General features: G+C 41.0%; 2 protein-coding genes across 3 annotated transcripts in view; both read right to left on the bottom strand.

The window, feature by feature from the left end:
* MGAT1 (alpha-1,3-mannosyl-glycoprotein 2-beta-N-acetylglucosaminyltransferase) overlaps positions 1–11,248 on the bottom strand; it is a 64,373-nt gene extending 53,125 nt beyond the window's left edge. Inside the window, exon 1 of the mRNA XM_089905176.1 lies at positions 11,146–11,248. The gene's annotated coding sequence lies outside the window, so the exon portion shown is untranslated. The remainder of the gene's footprint in view (positions 1–11,145) is intronic.
* ZFP62 (ZFP62 zinc finger protein) lies at positions 9–21,345 on the bottom strand. Of its 2 annotated transcripts, none has more exons than XM_022558622.2 (2): positions 21,256–21,345; positions 9–11,273 (listed from the first exon to the last, which is right to left on the bottom strand). In XM_022558622.2, coding segments are annotated over exons 1-2 (2,718 nt in total). In that variant the 5' UTR covers positions 21,257–21,345; the 3' UTR covers positions 9–8,556. The 2 variants fall into 2 exon arrangements, with proteins under 2 accessions (XP_022414330.1, XP_022414329.1); XM_022558621.2 differs by lacking the exon at positions 21,256–21,345 and adding an exon at positions 16,320–21,234.
* Positions 21,346–21,549: the final 204 nt, after the last annotated feature.

Raw genomic sequence — 21,549 nt, 5'->3', positions numbered from 1 at the left:
CTGCCAAGAAAACATAGTGGTGGGGAGGAAGTGGGGAGCAAAATGTATACAACATGAGTGGGCAGGCTGCCTAGCCAGCAAGGAAAGTGTGAAGCTGCCCTTGTCCCACCCATACTCTTGATCACTGGACTAGAGCTGGAGGCTCCTCCTGTTGACCCCTTTTCCAGAATAAAAAAGACAAAGCATGTTTGCTTAGAAACAGTGGATTGCTTGCTTAGAAGCAAGATACCACTGAGTAAACTCATCCAAGAAAAATTTTTTTCTCAAATATTGTGTAGGGTGGTCCTTGGAGGATTTTCTTGGCTTGAGGAAGGGCCTACATTCCATTGCCTGAGTGTCTAAATGTTCGAGTCCTTGGACAGGGGTCACCACACTGCCAGACTTACTTCCCACACCCTTCTACAAATGCTTCTCAGTCCAGGCACAGTTCTAAGGGCTCTAATAACACTAACTTCTCCAACCTTCATTACAACCTCTGAGGTTGTTACTATTATTATCCCAACAAGAGGTAGATGAGGACACACAAGCAAAAAACAGAAGGTTTAGTTACTTGTCTAAAGTCATCAGGGAATGAGAGTCCTTATTTGAACCCAGGCTTCATGGCGGAGAGGCTGTGCTCTTGGCTACTATACTATGTCACCTCTCTACATGGGATTCACACAAACTCCTTCCTGAGCATAACTGATACTATTCATAGCCTGAGAAGATCTGCCAGGTCTAAATGGGAACACTCAATGGAAAGAAGAATCGAGTTAAGTATTCTGATTTCCTTCTGCATGTCTCCAGCCAAGGCCCTCAGCTGAGGCTGGGGAAGAGGCAAGGAGAGACCTCCCAGGGAATTCCGTGGGAAACCTTAAGTTCTTGATGCAGACTTCACGTCCCCACTGTCTGTCCTCAGCTAACTGATCCTCAGGTGACCACTTCTCAGTTTTGAATCTCATGAGGGAAAAGTTCCTTGCATTGCATGACTGGTATTCAGTACCATTTCACCCTTAGTGTCTCTGTACATAAACCAAGATGAAATTATTTTTCAGGCTTTCACTTTCCGACAAATTTGCTAGAAATAGAGAGCACACTCCTATGGAAGCCTTTTCTAAACTCACTGTTTATTAAGGTTTTCCCTTCCTGTTTTATTGCTCCTCCCTCCGCTTGCCCCTCCTGTGAATTCCATACGAACTGAACTCATTTCAGAGTCTTTCCCATACTCTCCACATCCATAAGCCGTGAGACCTTTAGTAAGTTTTGGTTAAGTTTTTCTCCTCCCTAGGAATTTCCTCAGTTCACATAAAATTTCTAATTTATTGGCAAAAAATTGTGACATAATATCTTATTGTTTTAATGTCTGTAGCATTTGTAACATAAAACTTTAGAAATTCGCTGAGACTTCAACTAAAAGGGAATTTATTCAAACTGTTGCAACAGGGAGTTTGAAAGGGAACGTCTCATCAAACTTGAGGAATGAAAGCGGTTTTATAGGGGAAAGAAACAAAAGCAGCACTGAACAGTGCGATTTTGGTGGGTTTTGGTCAGGTTGGTATTGCAATCTTACAGAAATTAGTTTTTCTTCCTGATTTGGCTCATTGGGCCTGTTACATCCTGTTCTCGGAATTGTTGACTCAGGAATTTAGGAGTGAGCTATTCTCTCAGAATAGCAGAGAGCAAGGAGGTCAGTGTATGTTCAGAGAAGAAAAATTTACAGTTCTCTGCATTCCCCTTTTTATTCCTGACTTTGGTTATTCATGCTTTCTCTTTTTTTCTTGATCAGTCTCACCTGATTTGAAACAGACATTTAGCTCTGTTCTCTATATTTTTCTATTTTGTTTTTTTCTGCTCTTTATTACTTCCTTATTTTAACTTTCGTTAGGATTTATTTTGATTGTTCTACTTTTTGAGATGTTGCTTTGGTGATTACCAGGTTTTCTGAAATATCTTTCTAGGCTGTAAATTTCTCTCTAAGCACTGCCTAAGCAATATCCCTCTGGTTTTGATATGTAGTATTTTCATTGTCATTCAGTTGAAAATACTTTCTTCTTTGAACCATGATTTTAAAGTGTATTTATAAATTTCTTAATATTATAGACATGTTCTAGGTACTTTTTATTATTACTTTCTAATTTAATTTCAATTATTTAAATTTTGTTGAGATTTACTTTATGGTCCAGCATATATGTCAACCCCACCCCCCCAACTTTATTGGAATATAATTGACACATGCCATTGTGTAGATCAATTTTTGAAAATTTTCATGTGTTCTTGAGAGAAAATATGCATCCTTGACACACTAGTGCATTGTTCCATGCATATGCATTAGAATGCTTGTTAATCTTATTGTTTAAATCTGTGTCTTTACCAATTTTTAGTCTGCTTGTCCTATTAACTAAAGAGAGGTGAAAAAAAATCTCTCATCATGAGTGTAGATTTTATATTTCTCCTTTGAGTTCTGCATATTTATTAGGTAGATACTAACTTATAACTGTTCTATCTTCCCAGTGTTTTTTCTTCCCTGAAACTTTTGTCTTAATGTAAACCTCCCTTTATCTCTAGGAATGGTTTGTGCCTTGAAGTCCCTGTTCCATCTAATATTAGTAGAGCTACACCAGTTTTCTACTGGCTTCATATAACTTCTTTCCATTCTTTTACTTTCAGACTTTGTGTCCTTATATTTGAGTCTTTTGTAAGCAGCAACATAGTGGGGTTTTGTACTTTCGCCCTATGTGCTATGGTCTATATGTTTGTGTTTCCCCAAAATTCACAGGTTGGAATCCTAATACACAGTGTAATGGTGTTAGGAGGTGGGGGCCTTTGGGGGGTGATTAGGTCATCAGGGTGGGGCCCTCATGAATGGGACTAGTGTTCTTATAAAAGAGACCCCACATGATTCCCCAGCCCCTTCTGCCATGTGAGGATGCAACAAGAAGTCTGCAACCCTGAAGAAAGCCTTCACCCAACAATGCTGATCTCTAATCACTCTGGACTTCCAGCCTCCTAAACTTGAGAATTAACATTTTTGTGGTTTAAAAGCCACGCAGTCTGTGGTACTTTGTTATAGCAGCCCGAAGAGACACTGTTTGACAATCTTTGTCATTTAGTGAAATTAAATTAAATATTGGTATTTTGGGGGAAGATTTACCATCTTTTTTTGGTCTCACCCCCCCCCTTTTTTTAACATCTTTATTGGAGTATAATTGCTTTACAATGGTGTGTTAGTTTCTGCTTTATAACAAAGTGAACCAGTTATACGTATGTTCCCATATCTCTTCCCTCTTGTGTCTCCCTCCCTCCCACCCTCCCTATCCCACCCCTCTAGGTGGTCACAAACCACCGAGCTGATCTCCCCATGCTATGCGGCTGCTTCCCACTAGCTATTTTACGTTTGGTAGTGTATATATGTCCATGCCACTCTCTCACTTTGTCATGGCTTACCCTTCCCCCTCCCCATATCCTCAAGTCCATTCTCTAGTAGGTCCGTGTCTTTATTTCCGTCTTACCCCTAGGTTCTTCATGACTTTTTTTTTTTCTTAGATTCCATATATATGTGTGAGCATAGGGTATTTGTTTTTCTCTTTCTGACTTACTTCACTCTGTATGACAGACTCTAGGTCCATCCACCTCACTACAAATATCTCAATTTCGTTTCGTCTTATGGCTGAGTAATATTCCATTGTATATATGTGCCACATCTTCTTTATCCATTCAACCGATGATGGACACTTAGGTTGCTTCCATGTCCTGGCTATTGTAAAGAGAGCTGCAATGAACATTTTGGTACATGACTCTTTTTGAATTATGGTTTTCTCAGGGTATATGCCCAGTAGTGTCACCCCTCTTTTTAAATTTACCTTTCTGCTTAAAATTTTCTACTAGTATTGAAATTATATGTTGTATTTTTATGATTCCTCTAGATTTTACAATATTCACGAGAGTAACCAAAACCTTCACCCTAATACCTCAATCCTTTTTACTCTCTCTTATTTATCAGTCTTGTCTGGTATTTTAAGCCTATCTTAACAACTCTACGTTTTTATTGTTTGGTATAAAATGTTATTACATTTGCTCACCTATTTTGTTCTTTCTTTTTGCATCTCAAAACCCCACCTGGGATCACTTTCCTTCTATATTAAAGTGCATTCTTTAAAATTTCCTTTAGTGAGGGTCAGCAGGGAATGAATGGAACAAATTGTCTTAAAATGTGCTTATTTTGTCCTCATTCATAACAGATACCTTCATCAGGTATAAAATTCTAGGTTGACAGTTATTTTCTACCTATATACTGACATTTTCATTCCACTCATTTGGCTTCCATTGTTGCTGTTGAGAAGTCTGTTCCTTTGAAGGTAATTTTTAAATCTTCGGCTGTTAATTTTTTTCTTTGATTTCCTGCAGTTGCACTATGATGCACATAGATATGACTTTGTAAATTTATCCTAATTTGTATTCTTTGAGCTTTTAAATCTATAGACCTGTTATTTTTCATCAGTTCTGGAATATTCTCAGCCCAATTACCTTTGTCCCTTTTCTTTTGTCTTTGCCTTCTAAGACTGTGGTTAAATATATGTTAAAACTTCCTAGTGAGACCATCCCATCTTTCTGAGTTTTCCCATATTTCTCCATCTCCATGCTGCATTCTGGATAACTACTTCAAACCTATCTTTCAGCTCACCAATTCTCATTCCTCCTGTTTCACAATCTGTTGCCAAATACATCTTTAAATATTTTAAGCGGTCGTTTTCACAAACGCACCGAATAATTCTAATGTGACATCTATGTGGGTCTGTTTTTCTGCTGGTTTCCAGCCGTGCTGCCTTTTTTCCTTATATGCCTGATTATCTTTGACTGCTTGCTGACGACTTCCCCTGAAAAATTGTTACCTGAGGTCTAAATTGAAGGAGTCCTCTTCTGAGGAACTTTTATTTGCTTCTGCCAGGGCTCAAGTTGTGTTTACCCGGGTTGTAAGGGCTGGTCAGGGACCACAAATTGTCAGGATGTTCTCTTTTCTCTTTTTCTTCAATCCTATTGCTTTGCTCCGTAAGGAGGTCAGTCTCTAAAGTACCCTGGGGGTGGGGAGGGGGATGGGTCTAGATTTGGGTTTTTCATCCTGACGGTGTAATACTCTGGGAACCCAGTTTAACTTCAGAAGAGTCACCTATAAGATTCATCACCTTGGGTGAACCTGGCCCTATCATCCTCTCTCTCTCACTCTCTGTGGCTGGTGAAGTGGTGCCTAACTCTGCATCATCAGCAAAGTCTGCGGCCTAAGCTGCTTTGGTGTTCACCTCTGATGACGAGATCCCACCTTAAAACAGCCCTACCTGTTTCAACTGCAGTCTTTTCAGCCTCCACGCTCTTTTAAGGGGAAGGGAGGGCACACCACCTGCATTTTAAAAAACAGGTGGGAAACTGATCCAAAGAACCTAGACTACCTTCACCAGAAACAAAGTACTGTCTCACCTTTTCAACATCATTTTTTCTTTTCTAGACTTTGAGATTTTCCAGTCAAGATTTTTAGATTTATATACTTTATTTCTATCCTTCTAGTGCTTGCCCATGACATTTTACCATATTTAACTCAATAAAATCTAGAGTTAAACAGCATCTTCACCCTCCTCCTAAATAATACAAGCACTTCAGCCTGCTTTCACACAGGTGTCCCAGCTTCCAATTTACCTACTATTGTCCAATATTCCAATTCTATTTATCTTTTAGCCTTGAGAATTAGACATGGCATTTTAAAAAACACAGTGTTTCAATTTACCTACACCTTGGCAATTTTATTTTTCTTGCATGTCAGACGTCCTCTGGGAGGTGGTGGTGGCTGGTGGTCCCTAAACCAGCTCAAGTCCTGAGGTGGCCTTGAACAGATGCAGCTGCACCAGCTCACTGGATCTGTTCTTCACAGTCTGCCTGGAGTGGCTGGAGACCTGAAGACCCCTCCTCATCTGGGATCAGTCCAAGAAGCACATATCTGGCCCTAGGTAGACTGTGGGCCCATTTTCCATGTGTCCAAGTCAATGGAGGCTGTAGTAGGAACATGAGCACGAGGAGGTGCTCAGTGGGCTGGGGCACTCAGAATCCCCATTCCTGTGGTAGCTGTCTTCTCCCTTGTTATTTAACCTGTGTCTCTTTCAAAAGTAGGTGACACATTAGGTCCAGGTGGAGCTCATGTAGATGTGTGTGTGTGAGGGGATTGGGGACTTCGAGCCACAAGCACACCAACAGCTCTGGCCACATGGAAACCTTAAGTAACCTGATCATCTAAAACAGTTAGAGCTGGCCCTATATTCAGCCAATGAAAAGATTGGTCGATGCTCAGTGACCACTGGGAATCAATACTCCATGGCCTCTTTCCTTTCTGCCCACTGTACACCAGAACTGCCAGGGACTGGCCACTCTGGACAATGCATGAGTGTTTCCAACGCTCCCTTTGATCAGGCCATCCTATTTTTCCCATTCTTCTCTTAAAAGGACCCAACTCAACATCCTGCTCAGATGTCATCGGTGCCTCCCTTCCCAGTAGGTGGAAGTCACTTTCCTTGGAAAGCCCACAGTTTAGTTCAGCATCCATTAGGGTGGCTTTGCTGTGGGTCTCTCTCCTCTACCTACTCCTGCTTCCTAGTACCTAGCACAATGGATACGCCTAGCAGATCCTCAACAAGTATTTGCTGAATACACTAATCTAAGTCTGTGGATAGGGTCAGGTTTGCCAGTGCTGCATGTAGAGAAGGACAAAGAGCAAGTGTGGTCATGACATTTCAAAGTGAAATTGAGTGGCAGAAATGCTCTTTCCCTCTCCCTTTTCTACAACCATCCCTCCCCCACCTCCACCCTCCTCCATCAAAACTTACCTTGTTTGGAGGCAAAGTGAAAGAAATACTTCTAAAGAGAGGTATGGAAACTGTATGTTTGGAAACAGGAATCCTAGAGAGAATCAGAAAACTATCTGTCCAGAGACTATTCTCTTGTAAAGAGTGGATTTTGGAGCCAGAGAGACCTGACTTACAACTCCGTCTCTACTGATAAGCCCCACCTGGAGTATTCTCAGACTTGACTTCTCAGAAGACTTTGCTTTTCACTCTTTGGGTTACCTAGTTAACAGTCTTACACATAGTTAACAATATTTTGTTAAATTCTATCTGTTCCCAAGAGAACTGTTTCTCTGTTGTGACTCCTCACTCACACAGCCTGTCCACTCCCAGGGGTTATGATCCAGCCCTAGTATGAGGATTAATCCAATTTGCACTTCTCCTGGTGAAGGCACAACCTAATTTCTCATGAAATGTGAGCTACTAGCCCTGTGAGATGAGTCCCCTGGGCACTCCTTGGTTTGGATCTGGTATAACTTACCCCCCAAAGACACACAAATGGCTCTCTCTGTATGATGCTCCACCTAAAGTATGTAACAGCCTGTTTACTTTTGAAGAATTCCTTTATTGGAGTTTCACCTTACCTTGCCACAACTATCTGGCTCTTCATGGCCGAGAGTGAGCCCTGAATAAAGTATTCACAACATTTTACAACAGACGATACACACACGCAGTGCATGAAATCTTTACAGTAACACAATCAAACATTTAACAGGATTGTTAAGAAGCATGAATTTCCTCCTATTCCTCCATTACTGGTAGCTACTTAGCTTTTTAGCTCTTGCAATAAAATGCTCTCCTTCTCATCATTCCTATTCATAGGAATCCCTGAATCAATTCTTTTTGTGTAAGGTACAAATTCATGTTGAAGATGTGTTCCATTAGTTATTGAATGTGCTGAATTTCTGTCCATGGTATAACTCTTCATTTGTAGCATAATGTGTGAGGTTTTCACTTATCACACATTCATCATTCATTGAGGGTTCATTTGAAAAATTTTAAAGTTTCACCCATTCAATAATGTATAGCACAACATTACAACAGTCCAATCAACTTGAATTTATTTATGAGTGACTCTCTTCTATCTCCTGTTAGATTTATACGTCTACACTTTTTACATTTCCTACAATGAAATCCAAATTTTATTTCAGAAGTTGTCATCACTCCCCGAAAATCAGTTAAATCAAAGTTATTCTTCATGACCACTATGATATTAATTTATATTCCCTGAAGCCTGCCTCTCCCTGAATTTGCCTACTGGAGGTCCTTCTTGGATCTTTTCCACTGACCAATGGATAATTGGAATTCAAAGCTATACCTGAATTTCCTACATTTCTATTCACATAATTTACCCAAATATGAACTTTCTGATGGTGACTATGAGACTTCTAATTGAAGTCTTTTTCTCATTTGTGTTTTTTATGTCCAGAAATATCTACTTATTTTGAAGGTTTTCTCATACTCCATAACTTTGATAGGTTTTATCCCCAGTACGAACTATTTTATATTCCATAAGGGCTCAACTACTTTGACACTGGAACCTTCCTTCCTGGCTATGATTGAAAATCACAGAGAAAAAAATTACTCATGGTTTCACTTATACTACATAAACTATAAGCCATGAACAAGGACCTCAGACACTCTTATAAGATTTTTCTTCCATTTGGGTTCTCTAATACTAGATAAGCTCTGCCTCCTACAGAGACATGCTCATCCTGGTCCCACCAAGAGCATTCCCTCCCTCGTGAGTTCTCTTCTGTGATGCGCTACTATGACTTCCCATATTTGTTACATTTAAAGATTCCTCCCCAATATGGGTTCTTTTATGCTTGGTGAGATTCGATCTGATATTGAAAGCCTTCCCACACTCGTTACATTGGTATGGCTTCTTTCCAGTGTGGATCCTTTTGTGTTGGTCAAGGACCGATCTGTAATTGAAGGATTTCCCACACTCACAATTATACGGCTGCTGCCCACTGTGGACACCTTTATGGTTGATAAGACTTGAGTGTGAGATGTATGCCTTCCCACACTCATCACATCTATAGGGTTTCTCACCTGTGTGGATCCTTCTATGCACTGTGAGGCCTGAGCTGTTCCTGAATGCCTTCCCACACCTATCGCACACATAGGGTTTTTCCCCTGTATGGATCCTTTTGTGTTGAGAAAGGAGAGAGCTGTAACTAAAAGATTTCCCACACTCAACACATTTGAAGGGTTTCTCCCCAAGATGGACTCTTTTATGGCTTATAAGAGTTCTGCTTGAGAAAAAAGCTTTTCCACATTCATCACACGTGTAGGGTGTCTTGCCAGGGTGGGTACTTTTATGGTTAATAAGGCTTGAGTGTGAGATGTACGCTTTTCCACACACGTCACATTCATAGGGCTTCTCACCAGTATGGATTCTTTTATGCACTTTAAGGCTTGAGTTGTTTCTGAAGACCTTCTCACACCTGTCACATTCATAAGGTTTCTCTCTAGTGTGGACCCTTCTGTGTTGAGAAAGGAGTGAGGTGTAATTAAAAGATTTCTCACACACATCGCATTTGTAGGGCTTCTCCCCAAGATGAATTTTTTTGTGATTTATAAGGGTTCGGTATGTGATGAAGGCTTTTTCACACTCATCACACTTATAGGGCTTTTCCCCAGGGTGTACACTTTTATGATTTATAAGGCTTGAGAGTGAGATGTAGGCTTTCCCACATTCTTCACATTTGTAAGGTCTCTCCCCAGTGTGGATTCGTTTATGTACTTTAAGGCCTGAATTATTTCTGAAGGCTTTTCCACACTCATCACACCCAAAGGGTTTCTCCCTTGTATGAATCCTTTTATGCTGTTCAAGGGCAGAGCTGTAATTGAAGGATTTCTCACAATAACTACATTTATAGGGCTTCTCCCCAAGATGGATTCCTTTGTGGTTTTTAAGGCTAGAGCGTGAGATATAGGCTTTTCCACACACATCACACTTATATGGTTTTTCCCCAGTATGAAGCCGCCTGTGGACTTTGAGTCCTGAATTGTTTCTGAAAGTTTTTCCACACACATCACATACATAAGGTCTCTCTCCAGTGTGAATTGTTTTATGCTGAAGAAGAAGTGAGTTATAACTGAATGATTTTCCACACTCCTTACATTCATGGGCTTTCTTCCCAGGGTGAATGCTTTTATGGACTGCAAGGCCTGAGCTATAGCTGAATGCTTTGCCACAGACATCACATTTGTAAGGTTTCTCTCCTGTGTGGATCCTTTTATGCACTATAAGGCCTGAGCTGTTCCTGAAGGCCTTTCCACATTCATCACATTCATAAGGTTTCTCTCCAGTGTGGATGACTTTATGCTGAATGAGGAGAGAGCTATAATTAAACGATTTCTCACACTCATCACATTTATAAGGTTTATCTCCAAAGTGGATGCTTTTATGATTTAGAAGTGTTCTGCAAGTAATGAAGGCCTTCCCACACTCATCACATTCATAGGGCTTCTCCCCTGTGTGAATCCTTTTGTGGACTCTAAGGCCAGAGCTATTACTGAAGGTTTTCCCACAGATGTCACATTCATAGGGCTTCTCACCTGTGTGGATCCTTTTGTGGACTCTGAGACCAGAGCTGTTCCTGAAGGCCTTCCCACACTCACCACATTCATAGGGCTTCTCCCCAGTGTGGATCCTTTTATGCTGGTCCAAAACAGAGCTATAATTGAAGGATTTTCCACACTCATCACACTTACAGTTCTTTTCCCCAGAATGGGTGCTTTTGTGGTTTATAAGGCTGGAGTAGGACATGTAGGCTTTCCCACATTCCTCACACTTGTACGGCTTCTCCCCAGTATGGATCCGCTTGTGGACTCGAAGGCTCGAGCTGCTCCGGAAAGTCCCCCCACAGTCATCACACTCATAGCGTTTTTCACCAGTGTGCATAATTTTATGTTGAACAAGTCGGGAATTATATTTGAAGGATTTCCCACAGTCATCACATTTATGTGATTTCTTAACAGCACTGGTTTTCTGCTGTAGAATGGGATGAGAGTTTCCATTAATGCTCTCCACACATTTGCCTTGTTCACTGCTTTTCTGTTCTATACAGACAGGTTGGTGTGTAACATGTTTTGAGCTCAGATGTAAGCTTTTCTCAGATGCCTCATCTTCATGTTCTGTCTTTATATTTGCTGTATTCTTGGTTTTGCCAATCTTTTCCCTGATGCCACTTTTCTCTTCCTTCATTCTTTTTCCCTCAGGCTTTTCCATCTGATTCTCTACCTTGCTATCCCAATCACAAGTTTCACCAACCTTAGATTCCTGCATATGATCCTTGTGAAGACCTTCCATTTTTGGCCACACAGATTCTGCATTTCCAATATTTTCACACTTTTCAGTTGATTCCTCATCCTCAGTGCCCCTCGTCTTCAAATGTGACACTAAACCAAGAAAATGAAAATGATACCTTCACTTTAGAAGAAACTGAAGGAATTACATCCAAATTCACTCATTCACTCAACAAATGTTTATTGACTACATGCTGTGTGATAGGTACCATTTTTAACTGCTGGGGATACAGTGGTGGACATGCCAAAATTTCTGTCCCTCTGGAGCTAATGCTAAAATGCTAGAGCCCTGGATTGTCAATGGAACAGAGAGCTTTTCTATTCTTGCATAACAGCTTAGCATGAGGGCAAGTTGAAACGGGTTGGAATGACGCACAGAACCAAAGGTAACATTGATCAATTTCTGAAAAATGCCACCTAGTCTTGGAAAAACAAACAGTGGGTAGAAGTAATTTCTGAAAAATAGGAGACTGAAAGAGTAATAAAACAAAAGCTAAGAAGACATAATCAGCAGAGGGCAGGCAAGCAAAACTAAAGGAGAAATCAGTACATGAGTAGAGGTATTGGGGAATTGGTTATGAAATCATGAGGACAGTCACATCAGACTTGAGAAAGAAAACAAGCTGCTGCTGCCTGTCATTGGTGTGGCCCTCCTAGATTTCCCTTCCAAGGAAAACACTGACCCTGGAGAGCAGTTAGTCAGGGAGGAACTCTACATGGAAGAACACACTCTGGCTTGCCAGGCAGAGGCTTTCACTCCTACTTTATGAACGGGCTAACTGCAGTCAGAGCATATCAAAGATCAGAAGCTAAAACACAAACCATCAAGCAAAGGATAATAATACTGCCTAGGTTCAAATACCTAGCTGTATGACCTCAAGAAAGTTATTTAACCTCTTCATGCCACAGTTTCCTCATCTGTAAAATGAGGGCAACAGAACTGTTGTGAGTATTACATTAAATAACATATATAAGGTATGGAGAACAATGCCAGTCACTTGGGTAGTTCTATATGCCATACCATCTACTTTATTATTTAATCAAGGTCAGGTTACTGGATCAGGGCTACAACCTGAGGATAATCCACAGGACTCGGGAAAGGTAAACCCCTTCTCAAAGCAGATTTTAGGGCCCAGGCAGTGACTCTCTGTTCCCCTGAAGGCACTCTACACACAGCTGGCACTCCATCAGCATCCACCTGCTAAAAGACTGACTCTTGAGAACAAAAGAAACAGTTCTAAACTAGTTGTTCCCCAACCTTAGACATTTAGACATTTGTGATTAGACTTAGTTAAAATTCAGACTTCCCCTCTTACCCTGGGTATCAGACCCTCTTGGTTGGTACTCTGTAGTTCTACTCAGAAACGAGAAAGCAAGGGCACTAAAAGTAAGATATATACTCTGGAGTAGACACATATAAAGAATCACACTCATGATCGAACTTATGCTTATGGGATTGGAATGATGGACTCTGAATTAAAATTTACAGAACAGGAGGAGCTAGGAACCCAGAATATCACCAGGAAGATAAAACAAAGAATCACTCAGTAGACATTTTAAAAAGGTGGTTCTTCTGAGAAAGCTTCACAAAATGATTATTAAGTAATATTAGGTAAGAGATCATTAGAAGTCACTGAGAAATGCTGGCATGACCTAGTTCCTTGCTCCCTTTCTTTACTTCCTTGGGCAGAGCAGTCCATGCCATTTAAAATGTGAGTGCTACTGGGTGGGCAGTGGAATTCCAGACCATCAACAGCAACACACTGTTCATCTGAATCCTGCTCCCATCACATCAGAGACACTGCTCCATCCATTCCCTTTGGCCTTGGCCCCTCCACCTCTACTCACCCTCAGCCCTGAGAAAAGAAAGATGTTCAAGTTTCTACAGCCATAAAACTAATCCCCTAAAACTGCCAGGGAAACCCACAAAATTTGTCAGGGGGAAAAAAAGAAAAGGAAGAGCTACAAGGGAGGAGAACTAACCATACTAGATATCTAAATATGCCAAAAGGCTGCTATAACTAAAACAGTGTGGTACTGGTATATAAATAAACAGAATAGAATAAAAATTCAGAATAATCCCAATTACACAAAGAAATCAAGTATATGATAAAGATGGTATATCAAATTATTGAGGCAAAAACGGTCTTTTTAATAGTGTTGGAACAAGTATAAAGCCATTTGGAAAAAAATAAAATTAGATCTATTCTTTACACCATTCACAGGAATAAACTCCAAACGTAGCAGATCTCTAAATATTAAAAACACTATACAAATGCTAGAAGAAAACATGGGTGAATGCCTCCATAACCTAAGTATAGAGAAAGTTTTCTATGACCCAGATACAATAAATGAAAAGATTAATAAACTGGACTATATAGAAATCAAAGTAAAATTGCATGGCAAAAATACCATAAGTAAAATCAACAAATAAATGACAAGGTGGAAGAAAATATTTGCAACATACATCATATATAAGTGCTTATATAAGTGATAATATCTCTAATATACTAAGAATTTTTAAAAGTTGAAGAAAAAGAGTCTAAAAATCCTACAGAAAAATGGGCAAAAGACATGAAGACAATTCACAAAAAGAAAAACTAAAATGGCCCTTAAACATGTTTTCAATTTCACTCGTAATAAGAGAAATGCAAATAAGAACTATACAAAGATCCCCTTTCTCATCTATCAGATTGGCAAATATTCAAAAACTTAACAATATGCTCTGTGGGTGAGGCTGTGGGGAAACAGGCATTCTCATCCATTACTGGGAATGCAAACTGGCATAACCCCTGTTGAAGGAAATTTGCCAATATCTACACAACTATATATGCATTATTCTCTAATCGAGAAATCCCATCTAGGAATTCAAACCAAAGATACACTTCCAACAATACAAAAGTATATATGCACAAAGTTATTCATCGTAGCCTTATTTTTAATTACAAAATTTGGAAAACTACCTACACGTCCAAGCACAGAAGACTGGTTAAATAAACTACAACAGCACATATACACACTGGAGAACTAAAAAAGAATGAGGAATATTTCTATAAATTGATAGGAAGCAATTTCCATGATAGGTTGTAAAGTGAAGAAAAGCATATATGCTACATTCTACGTAAGAAAATAAAAAAAACAAGCACACAGCTGCTTATCTTTTCAGTAATGTGAGAATCCACAGAACAGTGAAGCCTGTTACCTATAAGGGGTAGGGTGGGGGAACAGAACAGAAGGGAGAGGGGAGAGAGATGCTCAGAGTACAGCTTTTTGTATAGTCTTTACCCACGGAAGCATGATCATGTTCTGCAGACTCAAAGAATAAAATTAAATCAGTGACAAAACTGGACAATGGGAAAGTGAAACCAGAAAGTGGAAACAAATTAACTCATTTGTGTTTCACATGAATACCATAACAAGAAGGAAACAAAAAAGAAACAAAGAACTAACCCATGTCACCTGGGTACATAGTATGTGACTATACTATATACTCTCAGTCTTGGGAAGGCTGGAGGGGGAAGTGGGGAAGAGCTGCAAACAATCCTTTTTAGCAGGTTTGCTTTCTGTAGTGGAATGGGCAAAACAATTCAGAAACAATTTTAGATCTATTATGAGACTGAGTAAATGTGTCGATTTAGTTGAGAGCCAGGGCCCTCCTGGAGGAAGAAGGAATATAAAGATATGGAACAGGGGAAGATAAGAAAGAACCCTTTGTGGACAAATTGGAGGTACTGGTGTGAACTCATGATTTCTAAATTATATATAAATGTGCACATCATATAAATGTATATTCACATGTATTTAAATTTGTATGTATACATGTGTAAATGTATATATATTCTCTAGCTCTGTCTGCTGACAGCTAAGAAACAAAAATACCTGAGTTAACAAGCACACATCTAGCATCTTGTTCTGTGTCTCTACTACCATAGCCTAGTAAAAGGAAGCAGGAGGATTCCAGGATGGGGGCAGGATAGGTACAAAAGGAGCTGAGACATCCTGTTAGGCCAGCAAATAAGGAGATGCTTAAAACAAAACAAAAATGTGGGCACAAGACCCAGCTTCAACATCGAATTTAGGCTCCATAATAATTATGTAAAGAATTGTAAGCCATTGAAAATAGGATTTCATGAGTACATACAGGCACAAACAGGGGAGAAAGGGAGGCCTCTTGCTGACAGCAGAATGCCAGGGCCGGTTGGTAAATGTGGAGGCAGTAGTAGAGTTGCAAGAAAAAACTCAGCCTTCTGCAACTATCAAGGTAAAGACTGGATCAGGGGAGAATTATCAATGGATTCTAAATCTAGGGAGAAATTCTGACAAGGAGCAGGATATATGCATGGTCTTAAAATATTCTCCCATAGACCGCAAGGGGTAAAATAGTAATTACACAGTGGAGAGTCTTGGCTAGGGGTCTTAAGTTAATATTGTCAGTGGGGGCAGATAAACATCATGTGCTTCCAGAAGTGATGCCCTGAGAAGGACACATCACCTATAAGAATGCATTACCTGAAATGAAACAGGGAAACATCAGGTAGATCAGATAAATCCAAAATAAAGAACATTCTACTAAAAGCTATCTGTATTCTTCAAAAATGTCATTTTCATAAAAGACAAAGAAAGGCTATAGAAATGTTCCATATGAAAGAAGCCTGCAGAGATTTGACCACAAATTCAATACCTGACCTCACCTGGATATGTAGTGAAGGGACAAGCTTTATAAAAAATAATCGTGCCAACTGATGGAACTGGAGTATGTATGATAAGTTAGGCAAAAGTAATGTCAAATTTAAATTTATTCAAGTTGACAATTATACTGTAGTTATGCAAGAGAATATCCCTATAAATATACACTGAAGTGTTTAGGGATAAAGGGCCATGCATGATGTATGTAAGTTACCCTCAAATGGTTTAGGAAAAAAATAGATAGATAGATAGATAGATAAACAGATGGATAGATATGCATGAAAGAGCAAGAGAGAGAAGACAAAATGAAGTAGAATGTTAACCACAGGTAAATGAGTAAAGGGTATTTTTTTCACTATTCTTACTCTTAAAATTTTTCTACATATTTGAAATTATTTCCAAAAAAAAGTTTAAAAATGTCAAAATGTAAATTTAAAATTCTCTCAACTATACCTTCCCCTCCAGGTACTGCTTTCGCCATCCTGTCTTCCTGTTCACAGTTGTGTCTTGGAAAAGTGGTCTTCACGTCCCGTCTCCCCTCATGCCTCATCTACTTAATCTGAATTCTTCCACTCAGACCATGCTGCATTAGCTTCTTCAGGGCCAGGTGCTGACTCCCCCGCCTGCTAGCCCTTGGATGTTCCTGGCTCCCTGTCCCATCTTGAACCTCTCCTCTTGTGACTCTACATGCTCTCCCTGGGCAGTCCCATATATATGCGTGGCTCCTACAAGCTGTCTTGTAGAACCTCATCTCTGGCCCACACTCCTCTCTTCAATTTTATAGAGCCTCATATCCACCTGTCTCGGGCACTTCTCTTTCCCTCACCACTCCACATCCAAAAGACCGCTTAAGACCAGCTGATTCCACTGCCTACACAGTTCTCATGCCGCCACCCCCCACTCCATTTCCACTGCTAGGGCCTTAGTTTAAGCCCTCCTAAATTCCCTTCTGAACTCCTGCCATAGTCTCCCTACCTTCGTTCTTATCCCTTTCCAATTCTCTTCCAATAACTGTCAAGAATTTTGTAAAATGCACACGTGAACACTCCCCAGTGGGTGTTCCCAGGCTACCTAGTGTGCTTGAAGCCTTCTGCATCTGGCCAGCTGGAATGACTTGCTAAACACCAAAGGGGCCATGCTAATTCACCCCTTGCTGACACCACACTTACTAATGCTTGACCCAGATGGACCCTTTCCCCTCTCTCTGACAGGCTAATTCTCAGTTCCCTTCATGTCCTCTCGGATTCCTTGTTTGATTGGCTGCTGACTGGCCGGGTCTACATGAAATCACAAATACTTCACTGTTTACCTCTCTAACCTAGGCAGACTCCAGGAGTCTCCCTGTTCTAGCCCTGCTTAACCTCCTCTGTTTGGGTGGAAGCAGAGTTTCCCATCATCTGATTGTAGTTCATCCAATCCCCTTAACCACAAATCAAAACAGAGCAATACAAACATGTAGCTTCATTGAAAACAGATGGTTTGCAATGAAATTCATATTAATCAATACTAAGACTAAGAAAAGTTCAGTCAAAAACACAGGCAGAAAAGCACTAAAACATAATGATGGTATTAGAAGTGGGAAGTCTGTGGGAGATACTTAGGTTACGAAGAGTGGAGCCTTCATGAATGGGATTAGTGTTCTTAGAAAAAAGATACCACAGAGACCCCTTGGGGCCTTGGTCTTGGACTTCCCAGCATCCAGAACTATGTAAAATAAATTTGCTGTTTATAAGCCACTTAGTCTGCGGTATTTTGTTATAGCAGCCCACAAGGACTAAGACAGCTGCTAAATTGTAAAGACAGTCAAGAGAATAACAAAATATTAAGTTATCCTTACAAACATTACTGAAGATACATTCTAGTATCTCAGTTATCTCTGCGACTGAGTGTTACCCAGCAAACTTATATAATGATCCATATCCTACTTTTCTCTGCAGCCACTGGGCTAGTCCTAGGGACACAGAGATGGATAAAACAAGTCCTGGCCAATAAGGACTTGCAAACTAGTATGAGAGTCTGGCAGGAAAACAACCAACACGATAAAAATGGCAGACACTAGTCATAGATGAGGGAAGAAGGGGTAGGGATAGACTCTGCTTCAAAGAACTAGGAAGAGCTTCAAGAAGAGAGGAATAGTTCTAACAGAGGGAAGAGCAGGTGCAAAGGGGCTGGTGTCCACCACCTCTGGACATCTGGAACAGAAGATGGCAGGCACAGCTGGATAAGTGGGCAAAAAGAAGGGCTGCACCAGGCTCTGCCCATCATACTAAGGAGTCCAGACTTGATCCCGAGGGGTTTTAGACAAAGAGGGACAAACTCGGATATGCATTTTGAAAGATCACTTACTCGATCAAATCAGGAGTTAGTAAAGGGCCAGACAGAAAACATTTTAGGTTTTGTTGGCCACATACAACTCTATTACTTTTCTTTTCCTTTTTTTCTCTTTGCTTTGCTTTTTAACATCCTTTTAAAAATGTAAAAACCATTCTCAGCTTGCAGGCCATACAAAAACAGACCACAGACCCAGAAGTCTACCAATTCCTGTTAGATAAAATCAAGGAATCAGAATTAATTTAGGATGGTGTGAGATAATGGCATTGTGGCCATTATCTTTTTTTTTTTTTAAGACTAAAGTATGCTAGGATAATATGGCATGATGTCTGGAATTTCCTTTAAAATACTTCAACAAAGAAAAATGAAAAAGGGAAAAGGGAAACAAATGTAGCCAAATCCTAATAACTGTTGAATCTGAGTGATGGATGTATGGAGTTCACAGTACTATTCTACTTTCCAGTTATGTTTACATTTTTTCATAATATAAAATTAAAAGAAATACAGATCACTCATACTAGTTGCAATGGGAGAATGGATTGGGAGCGGGGGGTGGGGGGAGAACTGAGTCCTGCAGTCTAGAAGGAGGTTGTTATAATCCAATCAAGACTGATGTGGTGGCTAGCTCATGTGTCCCCTATGACACAAGAAAGGAATCGCTCCAAAAGCACAACTCCTGCATACAGAGAGGGACAGACAGGTTTAATTTCTTAAAAGTTCTCAAAGCTGATGATGGGGAACTCCTCTCTAATCAGTTTTCAACAGAGAGAGAACTGGTTACATCCCAATAACCTAGTTACATCAGTTAAAAGTTTCAGCCACAGAAAGCCATCCACTCCTTCCAAATTACACACCTCCGGGAAAATGTGTGCTTCATGCTGTTCATATTCTACCACCTATGCCTAGAAAAGAACATACAGATAGTAAGAATCTGTCCGTAACTCTTACTATCCCTGCCCAGGAGAGTCAGGAGCCACTTCTCAAGAGTAGACAACTCACAAGAGAGGAACTGTGGCTCACTCCGGTTGAAAATTCCTCCCTTGACAACACAATTCAATAAGCAACAGGTGCAACACCTGCAGCTACCGTGGATTTTCAGAGTACCAACCATATTCCATAAATCAATCTACCATCTGAATTATGTGTCTTAAGTTCTTGGATATTATACTGGACTTGGAGGTGACCAGAGAAAGAAAAAGAGAAAATAAGAGGGAATGTGAGGGCAAAATGCTTACCAACTCAGAAGACAGAAGTGGGAGGATGGGACAAATGAAAGATGAGACTAAGGAGTGAGAAAAGTGATACGCAGATGGACAGAGAGAGAGTACGATTTGTGATTTAGTTACTGCATTAAGTTTACGAGTATCAGAATTGTAATTGGTTAACATAAGTTGGTTCTACTGCTTAATCCTTATGATTAAAGGTGATTTTTCCTTAAAGTAAAAAATGAAATAGAGCACTCTCAAGCTTGGTAGGGGAGAAGAGACTTCTAGTCATCCTAAGGAATAAGGTAAGCAAAGGAGATTTTCTGAAGCTAAAGGGGCAAAGACTGGCTTGAAGGCAGTCATTAAAAGATGGTTGATTAGGCTACTGTAAGGCTAAGTATCATAAACACAAGTCTCTGGAGAGAAAAGTTACTCGGTTTAATTTGTTCCTTAAACACTCTACATGACTTATTATAATAATGTATTGACATATTTAACAATCTACCAATAAATGGCAGAGTTAATGTAAAACAAAATTTTTTTATCATTGTTAATCCCTTCTTTAAAAACCCTTGCTCAGATAAGCCCTGGTACAATGTCCCTGGGTGTGCCATTGTTTGATGTAACAAAGAAACTGGAAACAACGCAAATGGCCTGAATAGATCTAAAAAATTACAGGACATCCAAAACATCCAAACAATGTCCAGTCCAATACCACAACAATGTATTAAAAAAACAAAAACAAAAACTGTTTGTGTTCTGATGACCTCTAACATAGATTTACCAAAAGAAGCAAGGGGCAGAACTCTGAACAGTACCTTACCACCTGTGTAAAAAAATGAGGAACTAACTACATTCAGATCTGCCAGTGTTTGCATAAAGAAACTCTGGGAAGATAGACTCAAATAACCTAACAAATGTGGTTGGTTATCTACTGGGGTTGGGCCTAGGCAGACGGCTGGGCAGAAGAAAACCTTTTCACTGACATCTTTTCATATTTTTAATATCTGAACCATATGAATACATTACATAGTCAAAAACTTATTTAAGAAAAAATCCTCGTGTTTTCAAAAAGAAAACACTCCTGGTGGCCTCCTAGTCCAAAAGTCTTAGAGCAGCACACCCAGCCCCGGCATTCCCCATTCCTAATTCACATCCCCACGCCTGGGCTCCCACAGGCTGTCCCCAGGTCTAGGAGCCTCCTCGACCTTCTTCTCCCTGGTACCTAGTCAATTCCTTCTCATCTTGTGAGAGGCATCTACAGGCAGCCTGATCCCCTGTCTGTAAAACAGGTGAGCTCCCCTAGGGCGAAGGCCGAGAAGCGCCTCCCAGCGGCTCGATCCACACCTGCGGTAAGAGTCTCTCAACATCACTGCCCCATCAAAGAAAAATGAAGCGGCGGGGGGGGTCCCTCCAACGCTTGTATTCACTCTCAAATCCCAAGGCCAAACTGAACTGCCACGGGGGCTTATTTTAAAGCACTAATTTTCAGTGTTCCCTTCCCGCCCGAAACAGCAGCGAAGAGTTGAAAAACACGGGTGCGGGGCCCCAGCCCTTCTGCACGCACCGGGTAGCCCCAACCCGGCCCTGACCCCCTCGGACCCGCCCGGAGGTGGGGCGTGCAGAGAGCCCGTTATATTCCAGGGGCGAGCCCTAAACCCCTCGGCCGGCCCGAAATCTTCCCTCCCCTCCACTTCCCCGAACGCGTTTCCTGATGTATGTGTGGGGATGGGGCGCGCTTCCTCCCGGATCCCGCCCGAGACCCGAGGGGTAGCTAGCACCCTGCCAAGAAGGGAAGGGCGTGGCAGGCTAGGGCCGGGGGCGGGAGCCCGGGCGGCCTCGGACTCACGTACTGGCTGTGGGGGCACCGCGGGAGCCCGGCCGCCGGCGGGACAAAAGCGCTGACGGCCCGGCCGGAATAACTCACGCCGGCTCTGGGGCACTTCCGAGTCCTCTCTGGGAGGTTGGAGGACTGACTCGATGATAGTTCCCGTTTCGGGCACGTGACCCGAGGCGCTCCGCGACTGAGTGGGCGCAGAGAGAGTATCGTTCCTTTACTATTAAGATAAATTCAGTGCTCGTTGTGGCGCGAGCAGGGTGGTGGACTGACGAAGTTCCAGTTTTCAAGGACTTTACGTTCTGGGGTG

The sequence above is a fragment of the Delphinapterus leucas genome, unplaced genomic scaffold (genome assembly GCF_059928025.1).
Source record: "Delphinapterus leucas isolate spDelLeu-1000000601 "Yukka" unplaced genomic scaffold, BTC_Dleu_Yukka2 spDelLeu_asBTCV2_sq25, whole genome shotgun sequence".
Taxonomy (NCBI): Eukaryota; Metazoa; Chordata; class Mammalia; order Artiodactyla; family Monodontidae; genus Delphinapterus; species Delphinapterus leucas.
Note: the sequence above shows the minus strand (reverse complement) of the source record. Positions and strands in the feature narration are given on the sequence as shown.